This window comes from Trifolium pratense, linkage group LG4 (genome assembly GCF_020283565.1).
Source record: "Trifolium pratense cultivar HEN17-A07 linkage group LG4, ARS_RC_1.1, whole genome shotgun sequence".
Classification (NCBI taxonomy): domain Eukaryota; kingdom Viridiplantae; phylum Streptophyta; class Magnoliopsida; order Fabales; family Fabaceae; genus Trifolium; species Trifolium pratense.
In genome coordinates, this window is record NC_060062.1 from 50,241,953 (window position 1) to 50,257,951 (window position 15,999).

The 15,999-nt window shown below is 33.3% G+C and overlaps 2 protein-coding genes across 2 annotated transcripts; one reads left to right on the plus strand and one right to left on the minus strand.

The window, feature by feature from the left end:
* Positions 1 to 7,003: 7,003 nt before the first annotated feature.
* Positions 7,004 to 9,568, plus strand: LOC123882372 (protein POLLENLESS 3-LIKE 2). Its single transcript, XM_045931227.1, has 4 exons — positions 7,004 to 7,309; positions 7,460 to 7,672; positions 7,987 to 8,142; positions 8,401 to 9,568. Exons 1-4 carry the CDS (start codon positions 7,139 to 7,141, stop codon positions 9,316 to 9,318), a joined length of 1,458 nt encoding a protein of 485 aa, XP_045787183.1. The 5' UTR covers positions 7,004 to 7,138; the 3' UTR covers positions 9,319 to 9,568.
* A 244-nt stretch (positions 9,569 to 9,812) lies between these two features.
* On the minus strand, positions 9,813 to 15,675 carry LOC123882373 (cell cycle checkpoint protein RAD17). The gene is made up of 12 exons (XM_045931228.1): positions 15,197 to 15,675; positions 15,058 to 15,115; positions 13,891 to 13,976; positions 13,758 to 13,805; positions 12,992 to 13,048; positions 12,543 to 12,645; positions 11,988 to 12,298; positions 11,549 to 11,903; positions 11,303 to 11,428; positions 11,013 to 11,211; positions 10,864 to 10,924; positions 9,813 to 10,334 (listed from the first exon to the last, which is right to left on the minus strand). The coding sequence occupies exons 1-12, from the start codon at positions 15,374 to 15,376 to the stop codon at positions 10,095 to 10,097; spliced, it is 1,824 nt and encodes a 607-aa protein (XP_045787184.1). The 5' UTR covers positions 15,377 to 15,675; the 3' UTR covers positions 9,813 to 10,094.
* Positions 15,676 to 15,999: the final 324 nt, after the last annotated feature.

Genomic DNA, 15,999 nt, shown 5'->3' on the forward strand with positions numbered 1-15,999 from the left:
ATGACGATGTCTCAGGGTGCCATCTCTCAACAAATGCGGATATAAGATTCAGATCGACCTTGTTCAAACTGGTCCGCTCAAGTGGTCTCAACCCAGATGCAGTCATCCAACCTTCAACATATCGTGGATGTTGATCAAGAACCCATTCGACCAGTTTGCCACCGAGAGATGCTATCTTTAATTCAATTCTTGGTCCATGACGTTCCTACATTATATGAAAAGGATTGTAAATAAGTTTATCACAATTACAACTTTTTTGGTCATATTATGGGTGACAGAAACCAGAGAATATCGTAGTAATTAAGTAAACAAAACAAAACAAATGCAATAAGGCAGCAAGTAAGTGAACAAAACAAATGCAATAGCTATTTATAAATAATACTAGGTTACGAGTATTACCAAAACATTAAGTGAATTTTTTCATAATTTTTGACCTGAGATTCTTTCCCAAACATTGATCATAAGATACATCCTACTGCTATACATTTCATTGAACTTTAACTAAAACTATAAATAAAGATTGATTACCTCGCCAAACCATACATGACGAGCAACGTGCTCATGATACCGTGTCAGAAGACTAGTATCAATCGGTCCTCCAGGCCACACCACAGGCTGCACCACAGGTTGCACCACAGGTGGCACCTCCGGCACAAGCTCCTCCTCCTGCTGCTCCTCCTCCGCCTGGCGCCGTAGAAACTCTTCATGTCCGAGATCTTCGGAACGCCTAATTCTACCATCGCGTCCTCTGATACGCGCCACTGATAAAAAAAAACAACATTCATTAATAAAAACATGCAAATACAGTTAAAAAATGCATACCGGAACACTTGGGTTTGAGTATTCCGGTATGCAAACATTAACAAGCGAAACAGATGAGAAATTTTAATACCGGAACACTTTTTTTCAAGTGTTCCGGTATGAATATTCATACCGGAACACTTGAAAAAAAGTGTTCCGGTATGAATATGTATACCGGAATACATAAACGAAAGTGTTCCGGTATGAATATTCATACCGGAACACTTGAAAAAAGAGTTCCGGTATAAATATTCATACCGGAACACTTGAAAAAAGAGTTCCGGTTTGTTTTTCGTACTTACTCTCTCAAATTCCTCTTTCACAACACCGGAACACTTTTTTTAAATGTGAGTGGAAAATGATTTTTTTTTACGGTTTTACTTTATATAGGAGGGCATTTTCGTCATTAAAAAATTTGTGTTGGGATAGATGGAAGATTGTTGGGGTAGAAATTTTTTTTTTCTTTTTTTTATTGGTTTTCATTTTTAAAATTCATACCCACCCAATTACCCGATCCAACCCAATTATTTATATTTTGTTGTGAGTATGGGTATATGTGGACCGAATTGAGTTCAGTTTGGCCAAAATCCAAGACAAAGCCCACGTGCACATCCCAAACCACCTTGTCAATAGTCATAACCCAACAAACAAAGCATTTTCCCACTTATCGGTGAATATGAGTCATACTTAATGCTAAGAAGTTTTCTCTCCCGACCCCCCTCATTTCTTTTCTACCCCCCAAAAATCCCATTTTGCCCCTTGCGGTATGAAAATTTTTTGCCAACAAACTTCGGTTTATATAAACCGAAGTTTTTAAACATGGAAAAAAAATTCGGTTTATATAAACCGAAATAACATATACCCCCCAAAAAGAAGGAAAATTTATGTGAAAATTCGTGTAGAGCTACCTGTGGTAAATTTATCATATCTCTCTTAATATAAGTCGTATGCTAATGATTTTTAATCCAGTGTAAAGAAGACAAAATTTACTACAAGATTGACACCGGAATTATTAAATTGCATTAAGTATAGTATGAGAAAATCTACCTACAAGTTTGAGAAAAGTTTCTGCAAAATGTTGTAGAGATACCTGTGGTAAATTTATCATAGCTCTCTGAATATAAGTCTTATGCTAATAATTTTTTATCCAGTGTAAAGAAGACAAAATTTACTACAAGATTGACACCGGAATTGTTAAATTTCATTAAGTATAGTATGAGAAAATCTACCTACAAGTTTGAGAAAAGTTTATGCTCTGTTTCTGTACCTGTACCCATTATTTCATAAAACTGATCCAATTGGATAGTTAACCCTCAAAACAAAAATTATATTTGTATTCTTGACACCCTAAGCTTTCTAACGAGTGGTGATTTACTCAAATCGGACATCGTTTAGTATTTCAAATAAATTGTGGAAGTTGAGGGTCTCATGCAGAATTTATGCAGGAAAGCTGGAAAAAAATTTGGAACACAATATTTCGGTTTATATAAACCGAATTTTTTTAGCATGACAAAAAAAATTCGGTTCGTATAAACCGAAGTACCCCCAAGGGCAAAAACGGAAATTCAGGAGGTAGAAAAGAAATGAGGGGGGTCGGGAGAGAAACCATCTAATGCTAATCCTTCAACAACATTTATTTTTTATTTTTTTGGTACATGAAGAGGGCAAAGCCCAAACAACATTCATTCTCTATTCTCTATTAGTATTAATAAGTATGCGGATAAATATCTCGGCACACAAACCATATTGTAATTGGAGCTGATTCTCAATTAGAGAACAAAATTCAAAATTATAATCATCTAAGGAAAAATGAACAAACCATGATTGCAAGGCGAACGACAAAGATACTGTAATAAGATGAGAGACATTGAATACTTGCATACTGGAATTCTTCTTTCTCTACATCCCTATGGAACTTTCTTCTGCCAGTTTGTGTGCTACTTTTCTTCCAACAAGTGACAGAAAACTTCAATCTGTCGAAAACATGCATGCACGTAGTAGCCATGATAGGAGAACTTGAACCTGGCAAACATACCTAAGCAGTGGCGGTGCTAGCCCGATAAATTGGGGCGGGCCGCTACAAATATAAATCGAATATACAAAAAAAATTACTAAAAAAAAGACATATCATATTGATGGTCTGTCTAGTATGAATATCTCAAAAATAATCAAAAGGTAGACCATTACCATTTTTAATAAATAAATTTTAAAAATATATTATGAAATATATTTTATGTCAATTCATGTGTAAACTTCTTACTTTTTAATTAGTTCTTGTATTTATGTTTATAATATCATATGAATCTCTCTAACAAAAATTTAAATTTTTTTAACAAAAGATTGGTCAAACATGAATTTTTATACACAAACTCTATTTTAAATAAAAATTTGAGTACTTTTTTCTCCAAAAAAATATACTTGAATACTTTGACAAAATAAATTACACATTTTAAGACATCTATAAATTACTCCTATTAAACAATAAAACATTAGAAGGGATGCTTAAAAAACGAAATGTAACAAACTACACAGACTACTTATCGAGGGTTTTTAACCGCCGCTAAATAGTATACCTATGAAGAAAAATTAATAATTCTGGTGCGGACCATGGCCCTGTCCAGCCCATGAAGGGCTCCGTCCCTAACATAAGTGGTTTGGTCTCTTGTCTTCTGCCACTTGTAACTCACTCTACAGTTGCTTCAAAGCTGTTATTATATATGAACTTATAAAGTACCAATTCAACTTGTGTCTCAGACACAGAATGGAGTTAGTTTTATTACAAAGTAATCCCACTTACTTGTAACATCAATCTTTTTTTTTTTTTTTGTAATTTTAATTTATATTATTTATATATTTCCATACATTTATCAATCTCAATCTCCATTTCTCTTTTTTCTTATAACAGCTGTATTCCAAAATAACATTGAAATCTAATTCACATTCCATTCATATTATTGTAAAGGATTAAATTTCTTAGCTTTAAATATGAAAACGGTTCATGTAATTACAGTTTGTTTTGATTTTAGTTTTTGTAAAAAAAAAAGTTTGATTTTAGTCCTTACAAAATACCAAAAGTTTTAAAAAGGTCATTGAAGTGAATTTTTGGCTGACATGTTAAGTAGTTGATGATTTGGCAGATGCTAACTAAGATTTTTGAAGACGTGGATGTGAAAAGTAAATTAATATTTTTTTTTTCTCTATTCAATTTTCTCCCTTTGTCAACCAAACAAGCTATTTCTCTTCATTCCCCTCATTTGAACCAAACAATTAAGAGAATAAGAAAAAAAGGGAAGGAAGAGGAAGTGAGGACTTAGGATTGACTTTTTTACCTTGTCTTAAATAAGAAAAATGAACTGTCCGATTATAAATTTGTTTAGGAACAATGTAATGTAGTATTTGAACATCATATTTACCTTTAAACTAATGCTTATCTGAGTTCAGGGGCGGAGCTGGGCTTGGGCTCGGTAGGGCCAGGGCCCGCCCCAATTTTTTTTTAAAAAAATTATAGTGATAAAATACGTACATATATAATGTTTCATCATATGTTAGTTTATGATAGTGGTTGCTTTAACTTTTGATTCAGTTTTAGCGACCATAACGTTATGGGTTCAACACCCGGCTACTCCAATTATAAGTTTTAATTTATTTCCATATATTTTGTTTAACTATATGATAATATTATATGTTGTTTTTTTTGAAGGAATATTATATGTTGTTGTTATGTACACTCAACTATTAATAATATATATTCCGTCCGTCCCAAAATATAAGCAAAAGTCTTTCAAAAATTTTTAATGTATATTTGGTTCAAAATTTGGATAAAATACATTTATTTTTGTTGACTAACGTGAAACAGTGTCATTTTAAGGTATTATTGATAATTTCAAGTCATTCTTAACGCGGAAGAGTGTCATTTTAAGGTATTTTAAATCATTTAGTTTAATTTTGTTGGTGATCAAATTTATGCTTATTTCAACTTAATTTTTTGGTATACAATATTTTTTTTTCGATAAAGATTTTTTGGTATACAATATGATTTGCATATTTAATTTATAATTTTATTTTACGGCCCTCCCCATTGTTTTATGCTAGCTCCGCCACCTTCTCAGTTAGCTAATTTAATTAAACACAACCCCTTGATGGTCCACACTTTTTTATTAGACAAATGTTATTTCTTACAAACATTTGTTCAACAAAATCGAAGCTTGTATCTATTTAGCAGTTGATTAAAATACAAAAGGTTAAAGACCAGCCTAAAATTTTGTAGACTGCTTATGGAAAAAAGTAGTGTTGTTACATTCATATATATTTCGTAATATATAGGCTAGAAAATTTAAAGGTGAATAATTGGAGTGTCCGGGATTCGAATCCTGACTCCTGCACATATAATGAGATGTCCCTACCAACTGAGCTAAGCTCACGAAGACTAACTTGTGTCTTTTTATTAATTGAAAATTTGAATTTAATAATCTAAATCTAGCAGAGGTAGGGAAGAAGGAACCCTAGCTACACAAGTTCATCCTACAACATCCTTAATCAATTAATATAGTAAGACATACTAAAGAAGATATGGGATAGAGAGAGAGAAAAAAAAGGGGATGGAAGAAGTTACAGCAGAAATATAAAGAAATGCAGAGGAAATGTTTCCCAAGGACCTCAAATAGAAGTAAAATAAAAATAAGGAAAAAAAAACAAAACAAAAGAAGATGAAATCACTATTTTTTATAACAACAAATAAAAATCAATAACAATGATTTCAAAATGATTCCCATTATTTAAAAGATAAATCAAATTTATTCTAATATTACTACAAATACAATGGTATGTTTGCAATTTTTTTCGATTGAAGTTTTGAATAATTTAAATTTTAAAGGAATCGATAGATTTTATTGTATTTTTTAAAAATAATTTTAATGTTATTCATATAGGATTTTAAAAATTTAAAAAATGTTCATATAATGAATCAAAACTCCAAATAAACTAAAGTATAGTATTTTTGTCAATTTGAATAAAAATAATACTTAATATATTTAGAAAATACAAAAGGTTTTGTTGATTAAAATTCATATTTGGGTATGGTCACGGTATCCGTAAGTTGCTTGCTAATAAGTGGGATGTGGTGATTAATCACACTCTTCATGAAGGGAATACGTGTGCTGATGTTATGGCTAAGATGAGTGTTATGGCTACCTCTCCGTTGGTGAAGATTGATACACCTCCTCAAGAGTAGTTATGTCCGCTCTCCGATGATGCTCGGGTAGTAGTGTTTACTAGGGAGTAATCTCTTTTGTCTTTTTGTTTTTATCTTCTCTCATGTAACCAAAAAATATAAATTCATATTTGGGTTTGATCTTAATTTTTTGTTTCAGTTTGGTTGTTTATTTCTAAAATGTAATATATAGAAATTGGAGTTCGAACCCTGATACTCCTACTTATTCATCTTAAAGGGTGAAATTCTAGCTATTAAGCTAGTTAACGACAAAAAATAAATAGAACATTAGTATAAATTTCATAAGATAAAGGACTATTTAGAAAAGGAAATAAAAAACACAATTTATTCTTTTATATGTTGAAAGATTTTTATTTTATTTGATAAACTTATATGTTGAAAGATTGAAATGTTGTGTTGGCTCATATCTTGTGTGAAGGAAACTCTTGTGTAGATTGATTCGCTAGATTGGATGTTTCATTTTTCATGAACTCGAAATCATTTCAAATTATCTATCATTTTTTTTTTTGGTTTACTTTTATCTATTTCTACTATCTTTCTCTTTTTTTTTAAGGAACTATCTTTCTCTCTTGTAACAAAAAAAAACTATCTTTACTATCAAACTATTGTTTAGCCGATACTCGGAGAACTCAACTCCTCCGATCTTTTCTTAGTTGACTTTATTTTTTCCTATTGATTAAAAAAAATACCAGACAATTTGCAAAATGAAAAATAAAAGACAAAATATCCAATTGAAAATTTTAAAATTTAATGGATCAAATTGAAATAAAAATAATTAAAAATTAAATTATAGAGAAATTATTCGTACCAAATCTCAAAAGCCCATTATCATTATTATCAACAAATCTTATAGAAAGCCCATTACAGACAAATTTGGTAATATAATAAACCCAAATTCCATACTAATTATATTTTCCAACGGCTACTTATTTCTAACGGCTAATTTTTGTAAATTTAAAAACCTGATATTTCCTCACAAATCTCATTCTTCTTTCTCCTTATTCTCTCGCATTCTCCAAAACACTGTCCATTATTGTTCCCCGCAGGAACCAAATCTGTTCCAACCAACAACAACAACAACAACAAAAGTTGAAATCTTTTTCAACAATGTTGCAACAAGAGATGTGGAATGCTCCTCCTGGTTTCAGACCCTCCAAATCTGCACCATCTTCACCTGCAAAACCTCTTGGTGTTCCCAGAACTCGTTCTGAATCTTTTCACATCACTCATAAGGTTCCTGTTGGTGATTCTCCTTATGTTAGAGCCAAAAACGTTCAGGTACAAATTTTCGGCATTTGGGTTTCCCCCCCCCCTTTTTTTTTTAAGGTTTTTGTTTTTCAGATTTTATTATTATTATTTTTTTTTTTGAAATTTTGATTAACTGGGTTGTTTTGATTTGATTTTGGGTTGTTTTGATTTGATTTTCAGTTGGTGGAAAAGGATCCGGAGAGAGCAATTCCATTGTTTTGGGCAGCGATAAATGCGGGAGATAGAGTGGATAGTGCTTTGAAAGATATGGCTATTGTTATGAAGCAACAGAATAGGGCTGAAGAAGCTATTGAAGCTATTAAGTCATTAAGAAGTAGATGCTCAGATCAAGCCCAAGAATCCCTTGATAATATCCTCTTGGATCTCTATAAGGTCATTCATTCAATTTCAAATTCGAGTAATTCAATATCGATTTTTTATTACAAGATTAAATATGTTTAGTCCTATAATTGTCTCGCTTGTTTATTAATCTCTATACCTATTCCAATTTTTTATTCGAGTAATTCAATATCGATTTTTTATTACAAGATTAACTATGTTTTTAGTCCTATAATTGTCTTGCTTGTTTATATTATCTAGTAATAATATAGTGGTTAAAACTATAATGTAAAATTTTGTGGGGACTTACATTACTAGTAATAATACTGATTAAAGTTACATTTTTTTGTTTTGTTTTTGGAATACAGAGATGTGGTAGACTTGATGACCAAATTGGTCTATTGAGGCACAAGCTGTATTTAATCCAACAAGGGTTGGCTTTCAATGGCAAGCGCACAAAGACTGCTAGATCTCAAGGGAAGAAGTTTCAAGTCTCAGTGGAACAAGAAGCCACTAGGTTATTGGTAAGCAATGGTTATTCATATTTTAGTCCTTGCACATTGTGTTCAATTTTAATCCTTATCTAGCTTTTACATTGACTGAAATCGTGACCGAAATGGAATAAAATTTATGTAGGGATAAATTTAAAAATTGTTAGTATGTATAGACGAAAAATATATTTAACCCTTGTTTATTATTTGATTTTTGTTTTCACTATGTTGTGTGTGATTATATATATGGTTTGCATAAAATTGATATTTGAACTTTGTTGGTAAATGAAGGGAAACTTAGGATGGGCACTAATGCAGCAAAACAACTACATTGAAGCAGAAGAAGCCTATCGTCGCGCACTTTGCCTAGCTCCGGACAACAACAAGATGTGCAATTTAGGTATTTGTTTGATGAAACAAGGAAGAATAGCTGAAGCAAAAGAAACTCTCCATAGAGTGAAACCTGCAGTTACAGATGGACCAAGAGGCTCAGATTCTCATCTGAAAGCCTATGAAAGAGCACAACAAATGCTTAGGGATCTCGAGTCCGAAATGATGAACAAAGGAGGAGTTGATAGGATTGAACAAAGTAGACTCTTTGAAGCTTTTCTTGGTTCTTCATCAATTTGGCAACCTCAGCCTTGTAAGGATCAAATTCACACAAGCTTGCCACCAATTAGAACAACATCAGCAACTCAAGATGAATTTGGAGATGAAAACATCAATTCCAACATAGTGAAAAATCACATAGCACAACCACACAAGTTTACTCCTTTGGTGAACAACTCACTCAATGTTGCAGCTCCACCGTTTTATGCAGCGAAACCGTCTTTGAAGGAATCATTGACGAAAGAAACAAATGAGAATTTGAATCTCTCTGAGACACTGAAGAGAACAAGGTCTGGAAATGCTGCAGGATCAGTGAGAGTGAATGATGTGAACAGCAACAAGGTGAATGTGGAATTAGGTGTGCCTGTGCCTGGGAGCAAAGCTAGAAGGTTGTCATTTGAGAAGAATAAGTTGTGTGATATGTTACCTGACACTAAGGATTTTGAAGATGCTATTCTTTCTGCGATTTTTGCGCCTTCAAATGAGTTGGAGAATGAAAATGCTACCACTTCTGGGATTTTCTCGAAGAAAGTTGATAGGAGGAGGCTTAAGGTTTTCCAAGATATTACACTATCTTTGAGTCCAAAGGCAAAAGCTTGATTGATTTAGTTGAAAACTTCAATTTTTGAATAACATAGTTTTAGATTGGAGATGAGCTTGGTCTCCATTTATTTAACTTCATTTCATGAATGTCACTGCCTTATAGCAGTTCTACTACAAGATAGGAGTAGCTGCATATTGTAGTCTCTTAATTGTCTAATTTAATTTTGTTATTTGTTTATTATGCCTTGTACCTTGTAAAAGAGGCACATTGACTTGAATAAATTGATATGATATGAGTTCCTTGGAACCAAATCTTTTCTATTGCAATATATGGCTTGCCTCAATCTGTACCTCATTATCTACTTTTTTTACCAATTCACTTGATTTATTTATTAGCTTCAAATAGCAGTAACATCCGATATGGCTTCAGTTGCACGTACACATGACACGTCCGATATGGATAATATTGCCTGAATTGATGTTGACAGTTTGAAATTTGGGAATGGTCTTCCAAGTTCATGCAAAATTGCAATGACTATGAGCTAAGCACATTGCAAAATGAAAAATATTTTAATTCTATTGAAGAAAGCAAAATTAGATTGATATCTATTTTAACCGTGCAATGACATTTACAGACACATTCTCATTAAGAGAAAAGCTTCAGCCAATTACAAACCAATGACTACATCAACATCTGAGCACCAATTACAAAAAACTCCTATATTCACAAAAAACTTCCCATTCCCTAAGAAAAGCTTCAGCCTTAATCAACACTGGAGATAAAAAGAGCGAATAACTGTCTAATAGGAAGGTCTGCAAACTGAACAATTAGCCTACCAATCTTCTATATCATCATCAGAGATCTCCATTGCTTCATCATCTAAACTCATTTTGTCAATATCAAAATTTTCTGTATCCAAGTTCTGCACTGATTCCTGATGCGGTTCATTATATCCACTACCAACCCTATTTCCAAGCAATTTAAACATAGGCATGTATTCTGTGGCCATAATTGACATATGATAAGAACTCGACTGATTGCAAGCAGGGATTCTCTGCCTAAACATCTCATTCTGCAGTAGAAGATCACATACAGAAATTAAATTTTAAGAGTAATGAGAAACATAAGCAATTAATGAGGTGGTTGTAATTAACCAATTTATATTTGGTTACAAAATCCTTAGCTAAGTAATCAAAGATGAGATTTTTTTTTTAGTGAGAAGGCTACCCTGCTTACACCACTGACTACAAACTAGTAGTGTAGACAGAAAAACAGCATAAACAGAGTATCAATAGGAAACCTAAAAACTATTCCATTAATGCTCTCTAGAGCTATGCAGCAGTGACACTTCTGATCGAAGGCGTGTCCGAGACATGTCGTCAAACACTAACGCGCATGTGATACATTCAATTAATTTTCTTTCTCAAATTATTATCGTTGTCAATGCAAGTGTAAGTGGCATGCCTATGTCAGTGCTTCATAGCTCTAAAATCCTTTTTTTCTCTCCCAATTTAAACTAAATGTAACATTTCAAATTACCTACATGAATTAGAAACTGAAACATTTATATTACAGAGAAGGAGGAGACATAATGAGTTTACCCTGTGGTATGATGATTCTCTCTCAACCTGCCAGAGCTTTGGTCGACGGATTGCATGCCACCTGTAATAATAGTAAACTGATAAAATATATTACAGAAAAACATAAAGTTTTGCATTGCAGAGAAGACTTCATGCATATAACTGATAACCTGGAGGAAAGTGGACAAGAATTTCCAAATAGCACCCCACGAACAGCAATTGACGCAGCAGCTGACTGTAAAATACTCTCTGCCTCATTATAACTAGATACCATTCCCCGAAGCTTAGAAAGAAGGATGTCAGCATCACCTAGATATGAAGACAAAACCCATGCATCCTCGACTGCCTCGTCATTTAAAAAATCTAGAACTGCAAGGACATTATAAAAACAGAATAAAATATCTTCACTATATAATCAATATTTCACAATGAACATAAACAGCATGTTGAAATGAAATACCATTTTCATGCAGAAAATCAGCAACTGGACCAGGTTGCACATGAGCTTGACAAAGAATCTTCTCCGGGACATCCATTTTTAAAGGTAATCTTGAAAATCTTTCTTGTATGAGAAAGCTATTTGGGTCTACCATGCAAGAAAATGAACTATATAATTAAAAAACTGCAGAATAAAATTTTCATAATATTCAACCAATCCCATCTCTATTAAATTTAAATTTGACTAAATTATTTTTGAACTCTGTACCATATTCTGCTGCAACTCCAGTCTCCCTCTTATTGTGCAAAAATTTTCCCAAGGCATGAAACAAAGATAGTGTCTCATCTCTTCCGAAGTACAAGGAAGATCCATCGTCTAATTCAACAGGTCTATTACTTTCCTCTTTTAATGCATGAGGACTGCGAGTAGATTGAGACAAAGAGCACACTTGATTTGGATTCAGACAGAAAAACTGTAGAGAAGTAATTGCATGTCTGATGTCACCTCCACTTGCTTTTGCTATTAAATCAACATGGTCAGCAGTCACATCACACTGCTCCATTTGACATATTCTAAAAAGTACTTTCTTAATAGAATTAACTGTAATTGGATTGAATGCAATCTGAAAATTGCACAAATTAAGTTATGCATAAGTATTCAATTATAACATGAAATCAGAAACCACGAGAATTTTCAAGGTAGTAACCTTACAAGCCCCAGAACTTTCTAGAGATGTCTTAAGTTCTTCCACAGACCGTGCATTATAATCTGCTGAGTCAGTATTGCCATAATCTGTGACCAATATGGCTGTGGGTATCTGAGTTTTGTGCACCAAAAGATGCAAGCATTCTTTAAGTCTTCCTAAAGCAGCTTTATTATGCATCAAGGGAAGATCATCTATTAAAAATATGACGGAAGGCTTTGACTCCCCAGTAAAGGAAGTTGGTATTAATCCATATTTCCGTATTCTCTCAACAAAACTTACAAATTCATCCAACTTAGAAGTGTATTTTGTTTCTGTCAATCAATCAGAAAATGTGAGAAATTAAGTCAGATTTTCCCCAAAAAAATATTATTGTATGCATTTTCCCATTTGGACGGTAAACACAATGTGCATTGTCATTTACCCATTTTGACAATAAATCCTCAACGACTCTCACCATTTAATAGTATAAACATATTATTCAATAGGAGGGGTAGGGAGATGATAGTGAAGTTTTTCTGATAACTAGTTCATCAAGAGCATACTGGCTTGACCTACCTGTTCCAGAGTTATAAAGATGCTCTTGCCAAATTACAGGTGTAGGTGTGTTCCATCCACATACTACCGCGCCTAGATGAGAAGCAATTAAATGAATAGTAGCCTATGCAATCAAAGTAAAGTATGTTAAGAATTAAGATGTGGTTCTTCAAGACAATGCTCTAATTAAAATCATAATAAAATATGTTAAAAGTATTTTAGATATAGCAGAGAGTCTATAAAAGTGAAAAGGAGAAATTCAATGATAATTGATTTAAATCTGCGCGTAAAAGAAACTAAGAATTTAAAAATACAGAAGCTTCTCAAAATGAAGATAAAAGGAAATTTTTTTACACCAAGCCACATTAGATTCAAGGTACCAAATGTTGTCATTTCTAAATTATCATGTGTCTATGATAGTTCATGAAAGAGAGTAAGGGTGTTAAAAAGAGAATGGAAAAGCAACATACAGATTTTCCAACTCCTGCCTGCCCGGTGACGACAAGAACGTTATTTCTGTAGACATCCTGTAAAGAGAAGCAAAAAAGACAGTCACAATAACACACACAAAGTGCATGGACAAATTTACAGTCACTTCACCCACTTGTATCATTATAACCTAGCACAGCAAGAAAAAATTCTATAGAAATTTGAACTCCGGGATCTGAATACTATAGAGGGAGAATTTGGAAGAAAAGACTTAAAAAACCCAACAAATAATAAATGATGATATTCTCTTCCTTCTGCTACGTAAAAAATTCTCCTTCCTACTTCCTGAATTCTTGAACTTTGTCATAAAAGAACGTCTATTTCTTAGAATAGATCCGTTATTGTTTATAAAATGATAGTGCTAACAGCCTCCCACATCATGCCAAAATAAGGGCATGGACGAAGCTAATAACGGAAAAATTAAGTACCTAATAGGCTATAGTCCCTAGCAATCAATATTATTATTACTATTATATAGAAACAACACATCAGTAAAGATAATTAATAAAATCTTCCATGATAACATTGTAAATTAAAACCAAACAGTCTTAAAATATTGATAATTCAACTTCTATTTACCTTATCCTTAATTTCTGTTCAATTATAGTTTTGCAAGTCTACAGGAATAAGTGAATAACAATTTCTTCTAAAAGGGTAAAAATTCTATAATGGGTGAAACAAAAAGAATAATCATAAGAGACTAAAATTGATTATAATCATATGGATTTTTTGCTATATTAATAATACCTTTGAAGGTTTCAACCTTTCTTCGAACCACGTCTTAACTTCTTCAACCTGCGAATACATCAACCAGGGAAAAGTGAAAATAGGGTGGCATTTATATTACCAGTATCAAGAACTTAAGGAACATAGACTGGACCTTTTTCTTGTGAACAGCAAGTTCTTCCAGCGAATGGGGCTTGTATTTATCAACCCATAGCTCCCCTGCAGTGTTCCTCTGAGTACCTGATACATCATTGGGAACTTACGATTTGTAAGATCAAGGAATAAAGATAATGATTCAGAGACACAAATAGGGGAGGGGATAGCACAAAGTAAGCTTTTAAATTTATTTGAAAAATTTGTTTACAGTAACAAATCTTTATGGTTTCACCAGTCAACATAGTCCATATAATACCAAGTTATGCAGAATTGAAAAGGCACCACAGAAAATATCCTTCCATCTCGAGAAACTAGTCTCCTAGGGTACCGTAAAGCATCAAATGTGGAGACTTCTTCCAGCTTTGATTTTCTATATGCTTGAATTCAAGGGTTAAATTCAACATAGCATGTTTAAGGGACTTGAACCAAATCTACTTCATCACTATAATGCTGTTGGGGAATTAGGTCCAAAAGAATAGTAATAGATAAAATCAAAACACTTCGATGTGATTGCAAACAGAGACTAAGAAGTTGGACAAAAAAAAGAGAAAATTAACAGCTGTGAAGGGTGAAGAAAGAGCACAACACAAGGGTGTGAAATGCTTGTCTAGGAATCCCAACCCACTTGAACACCGGTGACGACCAACACATAAATTTTGCTCTCACGTCAAAGTGTTTCGTAATGCGTGTAGCAGAATACCGACACGGAAACAAACATAGCCCGAGCTGTGCTATGCATCCAGAAAGGGTTTGGTGAAAGCTATTCCATAATGCCAGATAACTATGGTCAGTAAAACAGATACGAGAGGCAGGTGCCACAATTGTGTTTCTGGATTTCAGTTAACAATCATATTTGTCCGGGTCCAAATAAGCATTCACTCCACAAGAACTCTATCGATACTTGAGGTCCTTTTTTTTAAGGATAAACCAAACATACACTTAGTTTGGTCACTAACGAGTAAAAAATGCCCGAAAGCATTGAGCTCCGCCTCACATAAATGCGAAGTGAAGAGGGTATTTTCCATGAACAACGGGTCAGTAAACATAAGTTACCTAATCACTACTAATCTTACTAGTACTGCATAATCCTAATCCTAATCCTAACTAATAATATACTACTTGATAAGGAAGTTCTCAAGTTCATATAAAAACAGAAAAAGCATACCAGCGAATACCTTTGACCCAGTAAACACTTGATTGAAGTCATCATCAAACAAGTTTATCTGAAACCAAACAAACACACTCATGAATCATCACACAAATGGAAGTAACTAACACACTCATGATTGATTGATAGATAATACCTCATAAAGCTTAGAGGGACGAGGCGCAGAACTGGAAACACGGGCCTTCTTGTTTCTTCCTCTAGAGCCCGTGGACTTGGGCTTGGGCTTTGTACGGGTTGCACTGAATGAACGAGTTTTGGGTGTGTTTACTTCTTCGTCATCGGATGAGAGAACAACGACGGAGTTTCGCTTTGGCATTTCGTTGAAACCTTTTTACAAACAGTTTATGCGCAAAGTTGTAGATGATTTTTGGTAGTAGTAGTAGTAGGTTAGATTGAAACAAAATGAAAACCCCACATGGCGGGTTTTGAAGGGCAAAATCAGAAAATAATTCGTTTTTTGGTGGGAATAAGAATGGAATGGAATGGAATAATGGCTTAGAGGAGAAGCCTTGGGGATTCGTCGTGGGTCCCTGTTATTCTTGCTTGAGCCTTTTGTTAACTTCTCAGTCCATTATATTTGGCCCAATTGCTAATTTTCATGAGATTTTCTTTCGCCACACTACTCATTTTAGTAGCGCGTCTTACGAGTTTATAAAAATACTTTTATCCGTCACTTAAGTAACGGATGATATTTTTCAAAACTTTCACATTTTTATAACATTCGCTACAGTAGTGAAAGGATAAAAATGAAAACGCATTTTTATATCATTGATAAGCAAATTAGTACATAGTGAGCTTGTTTTGTGAGATCAATATTGTATGTGACATGTTTAGCATGTCATTTTATACCCTCTAACAATAGAAGTTGACATGGAAATAATTTTGAATTTGTTGACCAATGCGTTTTTTTAAAAAAAAAATTGTTGACCAATGCTTATA

What these genes read in the sequence shown, in the direction of transcription:
- LOC123882372 (XM_045931227.1), top strand. Translation starts at nt 7,139, where the DNA reads ATGTTGCAACAAGAGATGTGGAATGCTCCTCCTGGTTTCAGACCCTCC. An exon ending in TTAGAGCCAAAAACGTTCAG is followed by an intron (nt 7,310 to 7,459) that starts GTACAAATTTTC and finishes TTTGATTTTCAG; the next exon opens with TTGGTGGAAAAGGATCCGGA. An exon ending in TCCTCTTGGATCTCTATAAG is followed by an intron (nt 7,673 to 7,986) that starts GTCATTCATTCA and finishes TTTGGAATACAG; the next exon opens with AGATGTGGTAGACTTGATGA.
- LOC123882373 (XM_045931228.1), bottom strand. Translation starts at nt 15,376, where the DNA reads ATGCCAAAGCGAAACTCCGTCGTTGTTCTCTCATCCGATGACGAAGAA. An exon ending in TGGGTCAAAGGTATTCGCTG is followed by an intron (nt 13,977 to 15,057) that starts GTATGCTTTTTC and finishes ATGATGTATCAG; the next exon opens with GTACTCAGAGGAACACTGCA. An exon ending in AGGCAGGAGTTGGAAAATCT is followed by an intron (nt 12,646 to 12,991) that starts GTATGTTGCTTT and finishes TTGATTGCATAG; the next exon opens with GCTACTATTCATTTAATTGC.